The 22,825-nt window shown below is 44.1% G+C and overlaps 1 protein-coding gene across 2 annotated transcripts in view; it reads left to right on the top strand.

Annotated features, from left to right (window-relative positions):
* Positions 1-22,825, top strand: part of RYR3 (ryanodine receptor 3) — a 407,410-nt gene that overhangs the window by 272,928 nt on the left and 111,657 nt on the right. For both annotated transcript variants that reach the window (XM_030930996.1, XM_030930995.1), the window contains exons 51-59: positions 263-341; positions 4,300-4,389; positions 6,328-6,474; positions 6,681-6,743; positions 8,181-8,256; positions 8,364-8,487; positions 13,614-13,729; positions 14,848-14,915; positions 15,927-16,048. In XM_030930996.1, coding sequence (XP_030786856.1) covers positions 263-341; positions 4,300-4,389; positions 6,328-6,474; positions 6,681-6,743; positions 8,181-8,256; positions 8,364-8,487; positions 13,614-13,729; positions 14,848-14,915; positions 15,927-16,048 — 885 coding nt within the window. The remainder of the gene's footprint in view (positions 1-262; positions 342-4,299; positions 4,390-6,327; positions 6,475-6,680; positions 6,744-8,180; positions 8,257-8,363; positions 8,488-13,613; positions 13,730-14,847; positions 14,916-15,926; positions 16,049-22,825) is intronic.

Raw genomic sequence — 22,825 nt, 5'->3', positions numbered from 1 at the left:
AGCACATGGCAGGAGGCCTGCACAGCCAAGGCTCCTGCAGAGATGTTCCACGGTTAGACTTGGGTGTGTCCATGACCTCACCCTGGCTATGCCACTCCTACTGAGGAATGTCACTGTGCCTGGAGTCCAACTTTAGCTTTGGGATTGGCTGGCTGATCACATCCACCTTCTGACAGCTGATTGATTGGTAGTTCTGACCATCTTCTACTATGTCTGGCTGAAGTGCTTGGGGAGGTTGTGATTTTTTTTCCTTGTTTCACAGTTTTTCCCTGCCTGAAAAATTGGAATACATCGTCACCAAGTATGCTGAGCATTCACATGATAAATGGGCCTGTGACAAGGTAGGGATTATCTTCCAACTGACAATTGTCAGGAGGGAAAACCAGCCCAAGAACATTAAAAGGGCCAGTCCTGGAACTCTGCCTGATTTGTCGAAGTAACAGATTTTCCATGCCGACAGCATTCATTGTTTCTGAGCAGCAATTTCCCAGGGTTGGTGGAGGTCACAGAAATAGGTGACAGCAGCTGCTGGTGTTTCTTTTGTGTTTCTCAAGAAAATGATCAATTCGGGAAGTGTTAACTTCTTTCTTAACGTTTCCTTACTGGAATTGTGCCCACACACAGGCTTGTATGTATTTGATGTAAATGCTTAATGGGAATGGGGAGGCTTCTATCCAGTTTTTGTATTTGAATGCAGATTGGAAAAAAAAAATGAAATTGAAAGCCTAACCCTTGCATGTTTCTGGAAGGCTGGATTTTATTCTAGGGAAGACATTCAGTTGTCTTCTTACGGCAGGCAATGGTAGAACTCCCAGACACTCCCTTATTAATAAGGCTCTCCATCTGGTGTTTAAAATTCCTCACCGCATGAGGTCAGGCTGTTTAATACGTTTCATTGCCGTGTCAGTCCTTTAACACTGGCAGGCAAAGTGGGAAGACTGTGCCAAAGATATCCAGGATTCCTGTGGGCAGCCAGTTAAGGATTGGGGCCATTTCTCAGCTGCAGCCTACAGTGTGTGACCGTGGACCCATGTCCACAGCAAAGCCACAGAAAACCACCTCCATGCAATGTGCCCGCAGAGAAGGAACACCTTGTACCACCAGCTCAGCCTCTGTGTGGATGTAGGCTCAGCTCATCCTTCCATGAGTCTACTGGGGGCTGATGGTAACAGCTATCATTGTAACTATAGAATGGGCTAATACCTCATGCTTCTAAAGCAGGAGGTGGCAAATCTGTTCTGTAAAGGGCTGAATGATCAACATTTGAGGCTTCGAGAGCCAGACCATCTCCATTACAACAACTCCTCTCGGCTGCTGTGGCATAAAAGCAGCCACAGGGAAAACATAAACAAAAGTGGGTGCCTGTATTCCAATCATATTTTATTAATTAAAAAAAAAAAAGGTGGTCAGCTAGATTTGGCTCAGGGGGCAGAGCCAGCTGGCCCTTGCTCTAGAGCATCTGCTTTTTTTTTTTTTTTTTTTTTAACGGAGTCTCGCTCTGTCTCCTGGGCTGGAGCGCGGTGGCCGGATCTCAGCTCACTGCAAGCTCCGCCTCCCGGATTAACGCCATTCTCCTGCCTTAGCCTCCTGAGTAGCTGGGACTACAGGCGCCCGCCACCTCGCCCGGCTAGCTTTTTGTATTTTTTTTTTTAGTAGAGACGGGGTTTCACCGTGTTAGCCAGGATGGTCTCGATCTCCTGACCTTGTGATCCACCCGTCTCGGCCTCCCAAAGTGCTGGGATTACAGGCTTGAGCCACCGCGCCCGGCCTACGAGCATCTGCATTTTCTAAGAACTCTTTGCCTATGGCCATTTGGCCAACCTATGAATTAGGGAGAATAGTCACCTCCAGGAGCCCACAGTATTAGCCAAGCCATCACCCAACCGTGTGGATTTGAGCTCCCGAGTCTCTTGTACATCCGTATTATTTGTCTCTGTTCTTATGACTGCAGTCCAAGCTGCTGTCGCCTTTCACCCAGACGACTGGCATAAGCTCCTTGCGGGTCTCCCCAAGTGCATTTGCCTAGTCTGTTCTTCATAGTGTAAGCAAGTCAGAGCCTCAGTACACAGAGTGAGTCATGCATATTCTACCACTGCTCTTCCTACCCAGCCCTTTCTCCTTGTTAAAATCCTTTCATAATTTCTAACTCTTCTGAAGATAATGGTCAGAATCTTTGGTGTGGCCCGGTAGGCACTGCCTGATCTGACCTCTGCTACCATCTCTAGCCTCATCTCCTCTGCCCTCTGCCCTCCAGCTGCCTCCCCTTAGTTTAGACTCTCTCTCTTTCTCTCTCTCATATGCACTACATGTGCCAGAGACCCTCCTCTAAGCCTGCCAGATACCAGCCTGTACTCACACACATGCTCACAGCGTTCACCAACTCATCCTGCAAATATCACTCCAAGCATGAATTCCTAGGATGGCATTTTTCCAGATTTTTCAGTTCTGGGCCCTCTGAGCACCTTGTCCTTCTCTTTCATAGTACTTTCATAGCTCGCTTAGGTATTTGTATTTATAACATTTGCACATCTATACATTTATTCTAATTATCAGTTTTACATTTACTAGTATAGTTGATTGATATCTCTTTCTGCCACTAGATGGTAAGCTTCATGAGGGCGTAGATACATGCCTGCTCACCATTGCCAGGCGGCACTGATGATCTTATAATAAAAGAGTATTTTCCTTGACCTCAAAAGCCTCATGATCTTGTGGGAGAACCAAAACGAACTAGCCATTGTGGGGCAGGTTGTCCAGGGCTATGGTGAGCATGAGCACAGGACTAGAACACATAGGAATCCCTAATCCAGTACTGGGGGTCCAGGGACATCGCCCAGAGTTGGTGACATCTACAGCATGTGCTAAAGGATGAGTGGGAGCCATCTGTCACAAGGAGGTAAGAGCACTGCAGGCCTTGGGAACAGCAGGTGCGGACCCAGGGAGGCCAGAGACAGTTTGGCTTTAGGGAACCATGGTTCAGTATAGATAGGACGTGGAGTAGGATGGGGACAGAGGGTGAGAAATGAGTCTGGAGAGGTCAGCATGATGACCTTTTTAGGTTTACAGGTCATTTGAAAGGACTTGGGTTTTACCAGGATGGCAGCTGGCAGTCAGAAACATTGGAAGTCAGCAGAGTGCCCACAAATGATTGTGATTTTTTAAATATCCCCAGACAATAAGGTAGAAAATTAATCCATGGAGAGGCAGCAAGACTGGAGGCTGGGAGGCTACTTAAGAAGCTCTTGCAGTAACCCCAGTGAGAGCTAATGGTGGCCTGAGCTAACATACAAGCAGGGAAGTGGGTGAGAGAGAGAGAGAGACAGACAGACAGACAAATGATGGGAGGGGTACAGGCAGTGGTGTCAAGGAGGACTCCCATGTCATTGGCTTGGAAAGTGAGTGTAAGCTGGGGCTGTTCACTTCATCCAGGGGACCCGAGAGGAGGAGACATGTAGAGAATTAATTTGAGGGGTGCCTGTGGAACATCCAAGCATAGCTTAAATAGGTTTGAAACTAGGAGGGAGTTCTGCGCTGAAAGTATTTGATTTGATACTAGTCTCTTCTCAGTGGTAACTGAAACCATAGGCCTAAATTGGATCACCTAGGGAGTATATGTCTCTTGAGAAGGGATAGAAACTTAGGAAATATACACATTTAACAAATGGACAGAAGCTGAGATTGAGAAAGAGCAACAGCCAGAAGCCTTGGGGATGTGGAGTTATGGAAATCAGGGGCTCTTACTTATCTCTGTATCCACTGTGCCTAGGACAGAGTCTGATGTGTACCATAGAAGACATTCACCCAATATTTGTTGAATAACCCTAAAAGTTCTTAAACTTCTGTGACTCTGGGAAGCACACATCACTACGCTTTTGCTCTGGCACTGGCAGGCAAGGATTGCAAGCCAAATGGGCCCCTCCAGGCAGTGGCAACAGGTCCAGTCTTCCCAGGCCTTCCAGTCCTAGCTTCTGTTCTTCCCGCGAAGGGGGTACGCGAACCTGAGAAGCACTGTTCCCAGGGCCTTTTGAAACATCCTGTTTTAAGTGGGCCTGAAATACAAGCGAGAAAGTGGAGAGGACAGCAACTGAAACAACAAGGAATAAAAGAGCAGAGTTCAAGATTCGGGAGGCAGAGAGCCTGATGGCCTGAAAGGATCAATTAGGCATTTTTGAAGAGAATTTCTAAGCCCTGTCACTATCCATTATTCCATTTGCTCCATGAGAATAGAAGCAGGGATTTGGGTCACGTAGTGGGGTTCTTTGCGTGCCAAGGATATTTGAACTGAGAACATTTCTACAGAGTCAGAGTGGATGGAAATATGGGATTTCCCTGGATGAAAACGTGAAGACCCACCCACTGATAAGGCCTTTCAAGACGTTAACGGAGAAGGTAAGAAACAGGCCTGTGGTAACACTGTGTGGCCATGCTGTTTCCTTCCTTGAGTGATTTTATCAGGAGCTCAGAGGAGTTCAGAGCACATTCACTCTCAAGTCCCTAAAACATCGTCTAGGACTCAGTAAACTGTTCACAAGCTTGCCAGTGAGCAACTCCTCAGGACCAGCTTCCAAGAGCCCAGCCTCACTTTCTGTTCTTTGGCTTTCAGAGGCCATTGGTGAAAGAAGCATCGTTCAGCACTTTTAGGCTGGGCCAAAATGCATTTGTAGTTCTGCAACTGAACTGAACCAGGAAGGGGTTTGGTTAGGGCAGGGCAGGGAGAAGGCGCAGTGAAATTGCTGGGGAAAATTCAGCCAAGCCGGGTATGGTGGCTCACGTCTGTAATCCTAGCACTTTGGGAGGCTGAGGTGGGCGGATCACAAAGTCAAGAGATAGAGACCATCCTGGCCAACGTGGTGAAACTCTGTCTGTACTGAAAATATAAAAATTAGCTGGGCAGGAGAATTAGCTGAGGCAGGAGAATTGCTTGAACCGGGGAGGCAGAGGTTGCAGTGAGCCAAGATCATGCCACTATACTCCAGCCTGGCGACAGAGCAAGACTCCATCTCAAAAAAAAAGAAAAAAGAAAGAAAGAAAAAAGACAAAAATAATTTATTTTATTTTTTTTGAGGCAGGGTCTCTCACTCTGTCACCCAGGCTGGAGTGTAGTGGTATGATCTCGGCTCACTGCAACCTCTACCTTCCAGGCTCAAGTGATCCTCCTACCTCAGCCTCCCACGTAGCTGGGACTATAGGCATGCACCACCATGCCCAGCTAATTTTTGTAATTTTTTAGTAGAGACAGGGTTTCGTCATGTTGGCCAGGCTGGTCTTGAACTCCTGACCTCAAGGAATCCTCCCACCTCAGCCTCCCAAAGTGCTGGAATTACAGGTGTGAACCACCATGCCCAGCCAAAAATGATTTCTAATACATGGAAGATACAGGTAATAGAGAAGAGAATCCTCAAGAAAATATGGTTAAAAGAACGCATCTCTTGCTTAAAAAAAAAATTGATTACTTAACATATTTGGTTTAACTCAACTCTGAATTCTTATCTTGCAATCTGTAAGATTCTTTGTAAGCTTTAGTCCTAGGCCTAGTGTCACGTGTGAAGGATGGTGTATGTATCTTTGTATTCATGTTGACTATCTATTAAATTGTACATAGACCAAAAGAGAATTCTTTTTTTTTTTTTTTTTTTTTTTTTTTTGAGATGGAGTTTCACTGTTGTCACTCAGGCTAGAGTGTAGTGGCACAATCTTGGCTCATTGCAAGCTCCGCCTCCCGGATTCAGATTCAAGCAATTCTTTTGCCTCAGCCTCCCGAGTAGCTGGGACTACAGGCATGCACCGCTATGCCTGGCTAATTTTTGCATTTTTAGTAGAGATGGGGTTTCACCATGTTGTCCAGGCTGGTGTCGAACTTCTGACGTCAGGTGATCCACCTGCCTTGGCCTCCCAAAGTGCTGGGATTACAGGCATGAGCCACAGCGCCTGGCCCACAAGAATTCTAAATCTAATAAATTATCTTTCCCAAACTCACAGGAGAACTTTATGCAGATGCATTTTGGCAAGCTCTCATCTTCAACAACTACTAGAACATGAGGAGTCACTCTCCTGTTCCTGTTCTTTACCTACAGATTGCAGATAATATCATTAATAATGTCTGGCACATTTCCTCCCAGGGCAGGAGAGACTGTAGTATCTTATACCTAAAAACACCAGAAAGACTGCGTTTTGGGTAAGATGCAAAGGATCTTTTGACCTTGTGAGAGAAGGCTAGCGCTAACTAGCACCCCCACCCACAGTGGGATCCACCTTCCATGCGGAGAAGGGCCAGGGAGAATGCTGGGGTGTGTTCTGCAAAGTGCTTCTGCTCAAATTCTCTTCTAGGAGAAGGAAATTTATCGCTGGCCTGCCCGAGAGTCCCTGAAAACCATGCTAGCTGTGGGCTGGACTGTGGAGAGGACCAAAGAGGGAGAAGCCTTGGTTCAACAGCGGGAAAATGAGAAGCTTCGAAGTGTGTCCCAGGCCAACCAGGTACAACGCCACACCCAGAGGCCCACGCCCGGCCGATGGAACCCATGGAGAACCTGGGAGTGTTCTGCCTGCGGCATCCTAGGTGGGACTGTCTAAGATGAAGCCTGGGGATTTTTCAGGCCACATCTTTCACAGCTGAAGTTGGGGATGCTGATAAGAACCAGAAAAATAATGGCAACCCAGTGACTCTGCCTTTGCTTTCCTAGGGCAACAGCTACAGCCCTGCTCCCCTCGACCTCTCAAACGTTGTGCTCTCCAGAGAGCTCCAGGTCAGTGCCCCAGGTCCGGCATGACTTGCTTTCAAGTGCAGGACGCGTTAGTTTCCAAAGAGTTAAAGGGGAAGAAAAGGGAAAGAATATCTAGAACATATCACCACTAAAATTCAGAACTGAAGATGGTCACATTGTGCAGAGGCCACAGGGAAGGTCTCCGCAGAGTGAACCAATCCTCCGAGAAGGGGAGGCTTTGTGCTTCTTCCAAGGATGCCCTGACGGGTGCTGACTCAGTAGGAAGAACCACCAGCGCACTAGAATCTTTCCTCAGTATCCATGAGGGCTTCACCCTGGGACTTCCCACAGACACCAACACCCACGAACGCTCAAGTCCCTGATATAAAATGGCATAGTTTTACCTGTAACCTGCACACATCCCCCCCATATACGTTAAATTAGCTCTAGATTATTTATAATTCCTGACACAATGTAAATTCTATATAAATAGCTGTTATGCTGTATTGTTTAGAGAATAATGACAAGAAAAAAGTCTGTACATGTTCAGTACAGACACATTTTTTTCCAAATATTTTCAAGCTACAATTGGTGGAATCCGCAGATGCAGGACTCATGGTTAAGGAAGGCTGACTATACTGTGTCGAAACCCAAAATAAACAAGACAACTAGGAGAAAATCTGTGAAACTTAGCTCCTCAGTGGAGGTGCTTGCTGGTATCATTGTAAGACCCCCAAAACATAAGGACAACGCACATGTCCCATAGTGGGTTTGCTGGAACGCCCTCTGATGGTGCAGGCAGGCAATCATTGCAGGATAGGGATGTAAGACCAAGGGGTTGAAACTGAAAGCCCGTTGCTCCCCTCCTGTACACATTAGTGGCTGTGGCCTGCCCTAGCCTGGGGCACTCACCCCTCTGGAAGTCCATCAGACCAGCCCCTTGGATCTTAGAGAAAGTTTCTTTCCAAAGTACATCCTTCATTCTAAGTCACTGTTTTACAAGCCTTACAAAGATGGATTCTACTAGAGAAATCTTACTTACAGCACTTTCCTTTAAGACGTGATTATTTTTAGTTTGTTAAGCTATAGGCTTTCAAGGGTTCTAGACTTTTCTTGGCCCGCACTCCCAACTTCCCATCTGAGGTCAGGGGTACAATACTAAGCCGCTGTGAAAAATGACGTGCTGCCAGCATGCAGGTTCAAGCGGAAATGGATGTTTCTCCTAAATGCATCAAGCTGCCAGAATAATAAGTTACAAGGGAAGGAGAGAGTTAGAAATTGTGTTCTGTGTGTATGGGAAGATAGGAACCGAATGAGGTACATAAGCACAGAATCATTAATGATGGGAGGCCCTTGGCTGTGTGCTGTTAGTGTTCAGTGGGGTGCTGTTCCCGAGGCTGCCTGAAATAGCCCAGAAGCTATGATGCTAGCTTGCCTGCTTTCTTTCTGTTTGACTTGGCTCTTCTTGGTGGGACACAGGGAATGGTGGAGGTCGTGGCTGAGAACTATCACAATATCTGGGCCAAGAAGAAGAAGCTGGAGCTGGAGAGCAAAGGTGAGTGAGATTCACGGCATGCCCTAAAGAAGCTGAACAGGGCGGGTATGGTCTCCCAGAAGTGCAAAGGAAGAGCCAAGTGTCATCTCTCACCTTACTGACCCCAGGTGGTGGCAGTCACCCTCTTCTGGTACCATATGACACCTTGACTGCGAAGGAAAAGTTCAAGGACCGGGAGAAAGCGCAGGACCTGTTTAAGTTCCTCCAAGTGAATGGCGTCCTAGTTTCCAGGTAAGTCACCTTCCATGTGATGTTAGTGGGACAGGGCTGTGGGTGTGGCCTCTGCCTCCCCAGGTATTTAATTACCTGCCTACAAAACCCATCCAAGTAAGGAGAACAGTTGAGTCTTTTAAAATGAGAACACTTTTATTTGGGAACATGAAGCCCTCCTTTTTTTTTTTTTTTTTGACAGAAGCAGAAATGCTAGGTATTAATTTTTAAAGATCAGTGACAAAGAATTCTTACAAATTATACCTACATACCTTAAACATTTCATTGTAACTTAAAATATATAAAAATGCATTCGTTCGTAAATCTTGTGCTATAGGCCAAGGCTCTTTCTTGGTATATTCTCTTTATTGGCGTTATAAACAACATCCGTAATACAACCTCAAAGTTTTGGAGTTTGGGCTTCTTTAAAGAATGGTGATAATTTGCAGCACATGATAACAGTGTACATCCAGTGCCCTAGATTTATTATTATTATTATTATTCTTTAAGTTCTGGGGTACATGTGCAGAATGTGCAGGTTTGTTACATAGGTATACACGTGCCATGGTGGTTTGCTACACCCATCAACCTGTCATCTACATTTGGTATTTTTGCTAATGCCATCCTTCCCCTAGCCCCTCACCTGCCAACAGGCCCCAGTGTGTGATATTCCCCTCCCTGTGTCCATGTGTTCTCATTGATCAACTCCCACTTATGAGTGAGAACATGTTTGGTTTGGGTTTTCTGTTTGGTTTTCAGTTCTTGTGTTAGTTTGCTGAGAATGATGGTTTCCAGCATTATCCATGTCCCTGCAAAGGACATGAAGTCATCCCTTTTTTATGGCTGCATAGTATTCCATGGTGAATATGTGCCGCATTTTCTTTATCCAGTCTGTCATTGATGGGCATTTGGGTTGGTTCCAAGTCTTTGCTATTGTGAACAGTGCAACAATAAACATATGTGTTCATGTGTCTTTATAGCAGAGTAATTTATAATCTTTTGGGTATATACCCAGTAATGGGATTGCTAGATCAAATGGTATTTCTAGTTCTAGATCCTTGAGGAATTGCCACACTGTCTTCCACAACGGTTGAACTAATTTACACTCCCACCAACAGTGTAAAAGTGTTCCTATTTCTCCACATCCTCTCCAGCATCTGCTGTTTCCTGACTTTTTAATTATCGCCATTCTAACTGGCATGAAATAGTATCTCATTGTGGTTTTGATTTGCATTTCTCTAATGACCAGTGATGACAAACTTTTTTTTGTATGTTTTTTGGCTTCATAAATGTCTTCTTTTGAAAAGTACCTATTCAAAGCCTTCACCCAGTTTTTGATGAGGTTGTTTGGTTTTTTTCTTGTAAATTTGTTTAAATTCCTTGTATCGTGGATGTTAGCCCTTTGTCAGATGGATAGATTGCAAAAATGTTCTCCCATTCTGTAGGTTGCCTGTTCACTCTGATGATAGTTTCTTTTGCTCTGCAGAAGTTCTTTCGTTTAATTAGACCCCATTTGTCAATTTTGGCTTTTGTTGCCATTGCTTTTGATATTTTAGTCATGAAGTCTTTGCCCATGCCTATGTCCTGAATGGTATTGCCTAGGTTTTCTTCTAGACTTTTTATGATTTATTTTTATGATTTTATGATTTTAGGTCTTTTATGATTTATGATTTTAGGTCTTATGTTTAAGACTTTAATCCATCTTGAATTAATTTCTGTATAAGGTGTAAGGAAGGAGTCCACTTTCCTGCATATGGGCAGCCAGTTTTCTCAACACCATTTATTAAATAGGGAATCCTTTTCCCATTGCTTGTTTTTGTCAGGTTTGTCAAAGATCAGATGGTTGTAGATGTATGACATTATTTCTGAGGCCTCTGTTCTGTTCCTTTGGTCTATATCTCTGTTTTGGTACCAGTACCATGCTGTTTTTGTTACTGTAGCCTTGTAGTATAGTTTGAAGTTAGGTAGCATGATGGCTCCAGCTTTGTTCTTTTGGCTTAGGATTGTCTTGGCTGTATGGGCTCGTTTTTGGTTCTATATGAAATTTAAAGTAGTTTTTTCTAATTCTGTGAAGAAAGACAATGATAGCTTGATGGGAATAGCATTGAATCTACAAATTACTTTGGGCAGTAGGGCCATTTTCTCAATATCAATTCTTCCTATTCATGAGCATGGAATGTTTTTCCATTTGCTTGTGTCCTCTCTTACTTTGTTGAGCAGTGATTTGCAGTTCTCCTTGAAGAGGTCCTTCACATCCCTTGTAAGTTGTATTCCTAGATATTTTATTCTCTTTGTAGCAGTTGTGAATGGGAGTTCACTCGTGATTTGCCTCTCTGTTTGTCTGTTATTGGTGTATAGGAATGCTTGTGATTTTTGCAAATTGATTTTGTATCCTGAGACTTTGCTGAAGTTATCAACTTAAGGAGATTTTGGGCTGAGTCGATGGGGTTTTCTAAATATATAATCATGTCATCTGCAAACAGAGACAATTTGACTTCCTCTTTTTCTAATTGAATACCCTTTATTTCTTTCTCTGACCTGATTGCCCTGGCCAGAACTTCCAGTAATACGTTGAATAAGAGTGGTGAGAAAGGGCATCCTTGTGTTGTGCCTGTTTTCAAAGGGAATGCTTCGCGTTTTTGCCCATTGGCTGTGGGTTTGTCATACATAGCTCTCATTTGATGTCTTATTTGATATTGGCTGTGGGTTTGTCATAAATAGCTCTTATTATTTTGAGATATGTTCCATCAATACCTAGTTTATTGAGAGTTTTTAGCATGAAGGGTGTTGAATTTTATTGAAGGCCTTTTCTGTGTCTATTGAGATAATCATGTGGTTTTTGTCATTGGTTCTGTTATGTGAAGGATTACGTAGTACCCTAGATATTTTTCAGATTTCCTCCCTTATCTTTGACAGTTGTCTCACCCATACCTAATTCAAAAATTACATATTTGGAAGCTTGCAATTGCAGGTCTTTACAAAATAGTTTTATAGAATCAGCAGTTCTCTTCATACTTCTATTTTGTTGTTTTATATGATATCTTATTAAATTACATAGTAATAATAGCAAGCATAACTGACATAAACAGTCTTGGAACGAAGGGAATTGATTCTTATGAAGATACAACTTTACTGGAGAGATTGAATGCATCACGATGTCCTAAGATGTTTTATCTCAAACTTACATAAGTCAAAATCATCTAGATGAATGTTTTATATAGGATGGCCTTGGCTGCTCAAGTCTTAAAGTCATACTGTTTTCTGCCTGGTCTAATGGTGCTGGTGGGCTGTGCTACATAGGATTATGCTTACTGAGTTCTTTGTCAAATGAAAAGCCAGTGTTTTTATTCCGATATAGCCATTCTTCCTAAAAGAAACATTTACTGAGCAAGCTGCTGTTTCTTCTAGTTTCCTATAGAATTTTTGCCATTGAATGGCAAAAATAAAAATAAAAATCTATACAAAACATTTCTATTGTATCTCATATGAAAAAAATAACAAGACATATTTGCCATGTTGTCGAGCAGGAAAGGTCAGACAGCAGGAGATAGCCTCCGGGGAAGCATTCGAGAAAGACTCCCGTCGTCATTTTAATCCTGTTCTTAACACCAAGATGAATCTGTGGTGTGATTTCCTGATAAATAGCTTGCTCACAGAAATGAAAAATTCCCATTTACTGTAATGATAAAGGAAGTCAAGGAAATAGGAGGAAATCAAGAAGAAAGATAATTGAATTCAGCAAACATATCCGACCCAGTTGTCTACCACGTACCAGACCCTGTGGTAGGAATTTGGATGCACAGGTGATCAAGCGAGGTCCCTGTAGCCAAGGAGAAATACTGGCTTCCCCCATCTCCTGCTCAGACCTGTTCTGTCTTCAGCTTCCCCATCACTCCATGGCAAGCCATTCTTCTACCTTCTCAAGCAAACAACCTTGACTCCTCTTTTTCTCTCAATCTACATCCAGTCCTTCAGGAAATCCTGGCAGTTTTACCTTTAAAGTATACCCAGAGGCCGGACACGGTGGCTCATGCCTGTAATCCCCGCACTTTGGGAGGCCGAGGCAGGTGAATCACCTGAGGTCAGGAGTTCAAGACCAGCCTGGCCAAGATGATGAAACACCATCTCTACTAAAAATACAAAAAATTAGCCAGGCATGATGGCATGTGCCTGTAATCCCAGCTACTCAGGAGGCTGAGGCAGAGAATTGCTTGAACCCGGGAGACGGAGGTTGCAGTGAGCTGAGATTATGTCACTGCACTCCAGCCTGGGCGACAGAGTGAGACTGCATCTCAAAAATAAAATACCCAGAATTTGACCACTTCTCACCCACTTCATGCTATCCTCATCCTCCTGCCTGTGTTCTCTGCTTCTGCACTTGCCTCACCACGATGGTCAATTTTAAACACAGCAACCAGAGTGATCCTGTTATGATGCAAGTCATATCATGTCACTTCTCTATTCACAACTTCTAATAGCTTCCCTTCTCACTCAGAGCAAAAGCAAAATTCTAAGGATGGCCTATAGGGACGTACGTGATTGTCCCCACTTCCTAACCCATACCCCTCTAACCTTCAACACAACATGCATGCTCCTGCTTCAGGACCTTTGTACTGTCTCTTCACCCCGCCTTGAGAACTCTTTCTCCCGATGTCCATATGGCTCACCTCCTCATCTCGTTCAAGCCTTTAATGCAGCATCAGTCTCCAAGTGAGACCAACCCTGACTACTCTATTTAACACTACAGTCTGCAAACCCTCACTCCCCCAATTCTGGACTTTTTCATTCTGCTTTAATTTTTCTTTTACTCACAAAATGTGTTAACTTCTAAGATTCCATCTAATTTATATTTTGTTTTTGTCTGTTTATAGCTAGCATGTAAATTCTTTCCATAAAAGCAGAGATTTTTTGCTTTCACAGACATCCCCAGCTCAGTACTCGTTGTATGCATAATAAAGGTCTTTCTGAAAAATCTGTGCTCACATAGGCAGGTTCCAAGTGACAAGGGAAATCAGTCAAATGATGAGTCATGTCACTACGCCAGAATAACATTTGGAAATTAAATTTAACACTGGTAGGACTGGTGGTGCACCTGAGTGACATGGTTGTCTCTGTTACTTCCTGGGGTCTGTCCATGTCCAACGTAGGGGTATGAAGGATATGGAGCTGGATGCCTCCTCCATGGAAAAGAGGTTTGCCTATAAGTTCTTGAAGAAGATCCTGAAATACGTTGATTCAGCACAAGAATTTATTGCCCATTTAGGTAAGTATCATCATGAAATATCCCAAAAGAATTCAGTATTCTTTTATCAAGAAATAATCCTTTCAAACTGTAACTTTTTATGATTGATTTAGATGCATGAGTTTAGGGGGAAAACAGTGGCTGAGATTTTCCCCCCCACTTTAAAAAAAATCAATCCAGCTGGGGCGCAGTGGCTCACACCTGTAATCCCAGCACTTTGGGAGGCCGAGGCAGGAGGATCACGAGGTCAAAAGATGGAGACGGTCCTGGCCAACATAGTGAAACCCCATCTCTACTAAAAATACAAAAAAATTAGCTGAGCGTGGTGGTGCGTGCCTGTAGTCGCAGCTACTCGGGAGGCTGAGGCAGGAGTGAACCCAGGAGGCGAAGGTTGCAGTGAGCCAAGATCGTGCCACTGCACTCCAGCCTGGTGACAGAGGAAGATTCTATCTCAAAAAAAAAAAAAAAAACTCCTTAGTTTTTTTAGTGGAGTGATTGAACCTTTTGTCATTTTTTCACTCAACTTATCCTATTTTAACTTTCCTGTTGTCTTGCTTTATGACTGTGGACATATGACTCAACCTCTCTGAAGCTGCTCTTTTTTTTTTTTTTTTTTTTCCTGAGATGGAGTTTTGCTCTTGTTGCCCAGACTGGAGTGCAGTGGCACAGTCTCGGCTCACAGCAACCTCTGCCTCCCGGGTTCAAGCAATTCTTCTGCCTCAGCCTCCCAAGTAGCTGGGATTACACATGCCCGCCACCACGCCTACCTGGCTAATTTTTGTATTTTTAGTAGAGATGGGGTTTTACCATGTTGTCCAGGCTGGTGTCGAACTCCTGACCTTAAGTGGTCCACCTGCTTCAGCCTCCCAAAGTGTTGGGATTACAGGTGTGAGCCATCGCGCCCAGGCTTGAAGCTGTTTTCTGATTGTTAAAGTAGACAAAAGGGTAGTGAAACAGCTTAAAGAATTGACACAAGAAATAACTAGCCAGCACAGTTGTAAAGTACGTTGTAAAATATATTTTGTGAAATAGATAGCCTTTTTTAATAGCCTTTAGGAAAGCTGCTCTGTTTCTAAAATGTTGTGACTGATTTGTACTTTGTAACTCTGGCCAACTCTGTGTTACCTGTGTCTTTGTAGAAGCCATTGTCAGCAGTGGGAAAACTGAAAAGTCTCCTCATGACCAGGAGATCAAATTCTTTGCCAAAGTAAGTGGCCCTGCACTTAATCAAGTTACTTTCTTCTTAGGATCTCTACTATTTAGGAAACAGGTTAAGCAGATTCAAAGAAGATATCTAAAACTCCAGTGGCTTCAGTGAGGTACATTTATATTTCTCTGTTGTTTGACAGTCCCAAGGGAGGCTGGCAGTCCAAAGAGGTATGCAGCCTGCCTAGCCCCACACCATCACCCGGGAATCCAGGTTCTTCCTGTCTTGCTACTCCACCATCTCTGGAGGTGTGGCCTGTGTACGTGGTTCAACAGGCTCACCTGCACGGCATCTGTGGGAAAGGGAAAAGGAGAAGGGAAGGCAAGCTGTTGCTTTTCAAAAGTTCTATCCCAATGGCTAGAACTTGTCATCTCTCACCTTACTGACCCCTCGAATGCCAAGGAAAATTTCAGGGACCAGGAAAAGGGACAGGACCTGTTTAAGTTCCATTCGAGCTTCATCTAGCTGCAAGGGAGACTGGGTGATATGTTTTCTGCCTGGGTGGCTCTCTACCCAGCTAAAACACAGTGGGATTCTGTTGCCAAAAGGAAAAAGGGGAGAATGAATTTGGGTGCTAGTTAGCAGTCTCTTCCATACAGCCCTACTCAGAGGACTAAAGGCACAGAAGGGCTTGAGTTGCCTTGCTCTGAGAAGCAGACAGAATGCTTGAGGCTAGTGGCACTAAGCCATGCCTCGAGTGCCTCTTGGATGCAGTGCCCAATAAGCCCTATCTGAGTGCACCTGTCCCATAGGACTCCTCTGCAAATGCGCACACATTTCTTTGGGCCCTTCGTCCATGACTGTCTCCTTTTACATACCCCCAAGGACTCTGGTTTGAGGCATAGAAAAGGAAAATGTGATGGAAACTGGGACCAAAGGGGTAGAATTTCCTGGAAATTACAGGACGAGGGTTCAGAGGCTTTTCGCTCACTGAAAATAAACACTTTTAAATGAACCACATGAAGAGTTATGGATAGCTTCCTAGAAGTTGATTTGTGGTGGGTTTTCCAGGTTCTCCTCCCGCTGGTTGACCAGTACTTCACCAATCATCGCCTCTACTTCTTGTCATCCCCTCTGAAGCCCCTTAGCAGCAGCGGATACGCCTCTCATAAGGAGAAAGAAATGGTGGCCAGGTGAGTCTCCAAGATAAAGAGAAGGTTATGGTGCTGATTACAATTTACTTAAAATGCCAGCTTCCTGTGGACGACAAGGTGAGTCTGTTGAAGAAATGAAACAGGCTGATGTCTTTGTCATCTTGGTTTTGAAAGAAACTATATTCATACAAATCTGAATTATTTCAGCAACTACATGAGGTATATTATGTGGGAATACCCGTGGGGCCTGGGAAAGATTTATATACTTAAATCAACATTGGGACAGAGATTAAGATGGCCAAATAGGAACGCTCTGGTCTGCAGCTCCCAGCAAGACCAGCGCAGAAGGAGAGTGATTTCTGCTTTTCCAACTGAGGTACCCAGTTCATTTCATTGGGACTGGTTAGACAGTGGGTGCAGCCCACGTAAGGCGAGCCAAAGCAGGGTGAGGCGTTGCCTCACCCAGGAAGTGCAGGGGTCGGGGAACTCCCTCCCCTAGCCAAGGGAAGCCATGAGGGACTGTGCCATGAGGAACAGTGCATTTCGGCCCAGATACTACGCTTTTCCCATGGTCTTCGCAACCTGCAGACCAGGAGATTCCCTCAGGTGCCTACACCACCAGGGCCCTGGGTTTCAAGCACAAAACTGGGCGGTCATTTGGGCAGACACCCAGCTGGCTGCAGTTTTTTTTCATACCCCAGTGGTGCCTGGAATGCTGATGAGACAGAACTGTTCACTCCCCTGGAAAGGGGGCTGAAGCCAGAAAGCCAAGTGGACTTGCTCAGTGGATCCCACACCCACGGAACCCAACAAGCTAAGATCCACTGGCTTGAAATTCTTGCTGCCAGCACAACAGTCTGAAGTCGACCTGGGACACTCAAGCTTGGTTGAGGGAGAGGCGTCCATCATTACTGGGACTTGAGTAGGCCGTTTTCCCCCTCACAGTGTAAACAAAGCCACCAGGAAGTTCTAACTGGGTGCGGAACACACCACAGCAGGGCAAAGCTGCTGTAGCCAGACTGCCTTTCTAGATTTCTCCTCTCTGGGCAGGGCAGCTCTGAAAGAAAGGCAGCGACCCCAGTCAGGGGTTTATAGATAAAACTCCCACATCCCTGGGACAGAGCACCTGGGGGAAGGGGCAGCTGTGGGCGCAGCTTCAGCACACTTAAAAGTTCCTGCCTGCTGGCTCTGAACATAGCAGAGGATCTCCCAGCACAGCACTCGAGCTCTGCTAAGGGACAGACTGCCTCCTCAAGTTTGTCCCTGAGCCCCATGCCCCCTGATGGGAGACACCTCCCAGCAGGGGTCAACAGACACCTCATAGAGGAGAGCTCCAGCTGGCGTCCATCAGGTGCCCCTCTGGGACAAAGCTTCCAGAGGAAGGAGTAGGCCGCAATATTTGCTGTTCTGCAGCCTCTGCTGGCGACACCCAGGCAAACAGGGTCTGGAGTGAACCTCCAGCAAACTCCAGCATACCTGCAGCAGAGAGGTCTGACTGTTAGAAGGAAAACTAACAAACAGAAAACAAGAGCATCAACATCAGCAAAAAGGACATCCATTCATAAGCTTCATCCAAAGGTCGCCAACATCAAAGACCAAAGGTAGATAAATCCACGAAGATGAGGAAAAGCCAGCACAAAAAAAGCTGAAAATTCCAAAAACCAGAATGCCTCTTCTCCTCCAAAGAATCACAACCCCTCACGAGCAAGTGAACAAAATTGGACAGAGAATGAGTTTGACAAATTGACAGAAGTAGGCTTCAGAGGATGGGTAATAACAAACTCCTCCAACCTAAAGGAGTATGTTCTAACCCAATGCAAGGAAGCTAAGAACTTGATAAAAAGTTAGAGGAATTGCTAACTAGAATAACCAGTTTAGAGAAGAACATAAATGAACTGATGGAGCTAAAAAACACAGCACGAGAATTCAGTGAAGCATGCACAAGTAGCAATATCTGAATCAATCAAGCAGAAGAAAGGATATCAGAGATTGAAGATCAACTGAATGAAATAAAGCATAAAGACAGGATTGGAGAAAAAAAAGAATGAAAAGGAATGAACAAGGCCTCCAAGAAATATGGGACTATGTGAAAAGACCAAATCTACGTTTGATTGGTGTACCTGAAAGTGACAGGGAGAATGGAACCAAGTTGGAAAACACTCTTCAGGATATCATCCAGAACTTCCACAACCTAGCAAGAAATGCCAACATTCAAATTCAGGAAATACAGAGAACACCACAAAGATCCTCCTCAAGAAGAGCAACCCAAGACACATAATCATCAGATTCACCAAGGTTGAAATGAAGGAAAAAATGTTAAGGACAGCCAGAGAGAAAGGTCAGGTTACCCACAAAGGGAAGCCCATCAGACTAACAGCAGATCTCTCTGCAGAAACTGTACAAACCAGAAGAGGGTGGGGCCAATATTCAACATTCTTAATATAATTTTCAACCCAGAATTTCATATCCAGCCAAACTAAGCTTCATAACTAAAGGAGAAATAAAATCTTTCACAGACAAGCAAATGCTGAGGGATTTTGTCACCACCAGGCCTGCCTTACAAGAGCTCCTGAAGGAAGCACTAAACATGGAAAAGAAAAACCAGTACCAGCCACTGCAAAAACATACCAAAATATAAAGACCATAGACACTATGAAGAAACTGCATCAACTGATGGGCAAAATAACCAGCTAGCATCATAATGACAGGTTCAAATTTACACATAACAATATTAACCTTAAATGTAAACGGGCTAAATGGCCCAATTAAAAGACACAGACTGGCAAATTGGATAAAGAGTCAAGACCCATCAGTGTGCTGTACTCAGGAGACCCATCTCACATGCAAAGACACACATAGGCTCAAAATAAAGGGATGGAGGAATATTTACCAAGCAAATGGAAAGCAAAAAAAAAGCAGGGATTGCAATCCTAGTCTCTGATAAAACAGACTTTAAACCAACGAAGATAAAAAAAAAAAAAGAAAAAGACAAAGGGCATTACATAATGGTAAACAGATCAATGCAACACGAAGAGCTGACTATCCTGAATGCATATGCATCCAATACAGGAGCACCCAGATTCATAAAGTAAGTTCTTAGAGACCTACAAAGAGACTTAGACTTCCACACAATAATAGTGGGAGACTTTAACACCCCACTGTCAATATTAGACCAAGAAGACAGAAGATTAACAAGAATATTCAGGACATGAACTAAGCTCTGGATCAAGTGGACTTAATAGACATCTACAGAATGCTCTGTTTGCAGATAACATGATCCTATACTTAGGAAACGCCATCGACTCAGCCCAAAACCTCCTTAAGCTCGTGAGTAACTTCAGCAAAGTCTCAGGATACAAAGTCAATGTGAAAAAATTACAAGCATTCTTATACACCAATAATAGACAAACAAAGAGCCAAATCATGGGTGAACTCCCATTTGCAATTGCATTTATTCTCACAAAGAGAATAAAATACCTAGGAATACAACTTACAAGGGATGTGAAGGACCTCTTCAAGGAGAACTACAAACCACTGGCCGAGAAAATAAAAGAGGACACAAATGAATGGAAAAAGATTTCATGCTTATGGATAGGAAGAATCAATATCGTGAAGATGGCCATACTGCCCAAAGTAATTTATATATTCAATGCTATTCCCATCAAGCTACCATTGTCTTTCTTCACAGAATTAGAAAAAACTACTTTAAACCTCATATGGAACCAAAAAACAGCCCGTATAGCCAAGACAGTCCTAAGCCAAAAGAACAAAGCTGGAGCCATCAAGCTACCTAACTTCAAACTATACTACAAGGCTACAGTAGCAAAAACAGCATGGTACTGGTACCAAAACAGATATATAGACCAAAGGAACAGAACGGAGGCTTCAGAAATAATGCCACACATCTACAACCATCTGATCTTTGACAAACCTGACAAAAACAAGCAATGGGGAAAGGATTCCCTATTTAATAAATGGTGTTGAGAAAACTGGCTACCCATATGCAGAAAACTAAAAGTGGACCCTTCCTTATACCTTATACAGAAATTAACTCAAGATGGATTAAAGACTTAAACATAAGACTTAAAACCATAAAAACCCTAGAAGAAAACCTAGGCAATACCATTCAGGACATAGACATGGGCAAAGACTTCATGAGTAAAACACCAAAAGCAATGGCTACAATAGCCAAAATTGACAAATGGGGTCTAATTAAACTAAAGAGCTTCTCCACAGCAAAAGAAACTATCATCAGAGTGAACAGGCAACCTACAGAATGGGAGAAAATTTTTGCAATCTATCCATCTGAGAAAGGGCTAATATCCAGAATCTGCAAGGAACTTAAACAAATTTACAAGAAAAAAACAACCCCATCAAAAAGGGGGTGAAGGATATGAACAGACACTTTTCAAAAGAAGACATTTATGCAGCCAACAAACATGAAAAAAGCTCATCATCACTGATCATTAGAGAAATGGAAATCAAAACCACAGTGAGATACCATCTCATGCCAGTTAGAATGGCAATAATTAAAAAGTCAGGAGGCCAGGCACAGTGGCTCATGCCTGTAATCCCAGCACTTTGGGGAGGCCAAGGCAGCCAGATCACGAAGTCAGGATTTTGAGACTATCCTAGCCAACATGTGAAAACCCCGTCTCTACTAAAGATACAAAAAATTAGCCAGGCATGGTGGCACATGCCTGTAATCTCAGCTACTTGGGAGACTGAGGCAGGAAAATCGCTTGAACCCAGGAGGTGGAGGTTGCAGTGAGCCAAGATCGCACCATTGCACTCCAGCCTGAGTGACAGAGCAAGACTCCGTCAAAAAAAAAAAAAAAAAAAGAGGAAACAACAGATGCTGGAGAGGATGTGGAAAAGTAAGAATGCTTTTACACTGTTGGTGGGAGTGTAAATTAGTTCAACCATTGTGGAAGACAGTGTGGTGATTCCTTAAGGATCTAGAACCAGAAATACCATTTGACCCAGCAATCCCATTACTGGGTATATAACCAAAGGATTATAATCATTCTACTATAAAGACGCATGCACATGTATGTTTATTGAGGCACTGTTCACAATAGTGAAGACTTGGAACCAACCAAAATGTCCATCAGTGATAGACTAGATAAAGAAGATGTGGCACATACACACCATGGAATACTATGCAGCCATAAAAAAGAATGAGTTCATGTCCTTTGCAGAGACATGGATGAAGCTGGAAGCCATCATTCTCAGCAAACTGTCACAAGATCAGAAAACCAAACACCACATGTTCTCACTCATAAGTGGGAGTTGAACAATGAGAACACATGGACACAGAGAGGGGAACATCACACACCGGGGCCTGTTGGGGGGTGGGAGGCAAGTGGAGGGATAACATTAGGAGAAATACCTAATGTAGATGATAGGTTGATGGGTGCAGCAAACCACCATGGCACATGTATACCTATGTAACAAACCTGCACATTCTGCACATGTACCCCAGAGCTTAAAGTATAATTTAAAAAAAAACAAAACAAAAAACAAAAAACAGCTGTCCTGAGACAATAGTGAGAAGAAGGCAAAGATCATTCTGAAGCTTGGGAAAAGTGGACACGTAACATCGAGAATAAATAGCTGGACACTGCTTTCAATTCCATGCTTATCAAACTCTGTAAGATTAAAACTTTTGAAAAGACTCAGATCGACTGGGCACAGTGGCTCATGCCTGTAATCCCAGCACTTTGGGAGGCCAAGGCAGGTGAATCACAAGGTCAGGAGTTCGAGACCAGCCTGACCAACGTGGTAAAACCCCGTCTGTACTAAAAAATGCAAAAATTAGCCTGGCATGGTGCCGCATGCCTGTAATCCCAGCTAATCAGGAGTCTCAGGCAGGAGAATTGCTTGAACCTGGGAGACGGAGGTTGCAGCAAGGCAAGATCATGCCACCGCACTCCAGCCTGGGCGACAGAGTGAGACTTTGCGTCAAAAAAAAAAAAAAAAAAAGGCCGGGTGCGGTGGCTCAAGCCTGTAATCCCAGCACTTTGGGAGGCCGAGACGGGCGGATCACGAGGTCAGGAGATCGAGACCATCCTGGCTAACACGGTGAAACCCCGTCTCTACTAAAAAATACAAAAAACTAGCCGGGCGAGGTGGCGGGCGCCTGTAGTCCCAGCTACTCGGGAGGCTGAGGCAGGAGAATGGCGTAAACCCGGGGAGGCGGAGCTTGCAGTGAGCTGAGATCCGGCCACTGCACTCCAGCCTGGGCGACAGAGCGAGACTCCATCTCAAAAAAAAAAAAAAAAAAAAAAAAAAAAAAAATCATACAAGTCCTGGTGTGGGTGAGATGAAATTTGTAGTCTAAAGCAACATAATTCAGTTTAAAATCCTAATAGGAAAAAAAAATTTTCATCAAAAGCACCAGCCTTCCTACTCATTCCACTAGGCTAACATGTAGATACATTAACAGAAATAAGAAAAGAGGGCATCTGTCATGATTGGGCTAAAAGATAGATTCTACTATGCCTCAGGTTCTCTCTGTATTTTATTAAAGAAAGACAGGAATGGGGGCCGGGCGCGGTGGCTCAAGCCTGTAATCCCAGCACTTTGGGAGGCCGAGACGGGCGGATCACGAGGTCAGGAGATCAAGACCATCCTGGCTAATACGGTGAAACCCCGTCTCTACTAAAAAATACAAAAAACTAGCCGGGCGAGGTGGCGGGCGCCTGTAGTCCCAGCTACTCGGGAGGCTGAGGCAGGAGAATGGCGTAAACCCGGGGAGGCGGAGCTTGCAGTGAGCTGAGATCCGGCCCCTGCACTCCAGCCTGGGCGACAGAG

This window comes from Rhinopithecus roxellana, chromosome 5 (assembly GCF_007565055.1).
Source record: "Rhinopithecus roxellana isolate Shanxi Qingling chromosome 5, ASM756505v1, whole genome shotgun sequence".
Classification (NCBI taxonomy): domain Eukaryota; kingdom Metazoa; phylum Chordata; class Mammalia; order Primates; family Cercopithecidae; genus Rhinopithecus; species Rhinopithecus roxellana.
The sequence above is the reverse complement of the archived record's forward strand: the minus strand, read 5'-3'. Positions and strand labels throughout refer to the sequence as shown.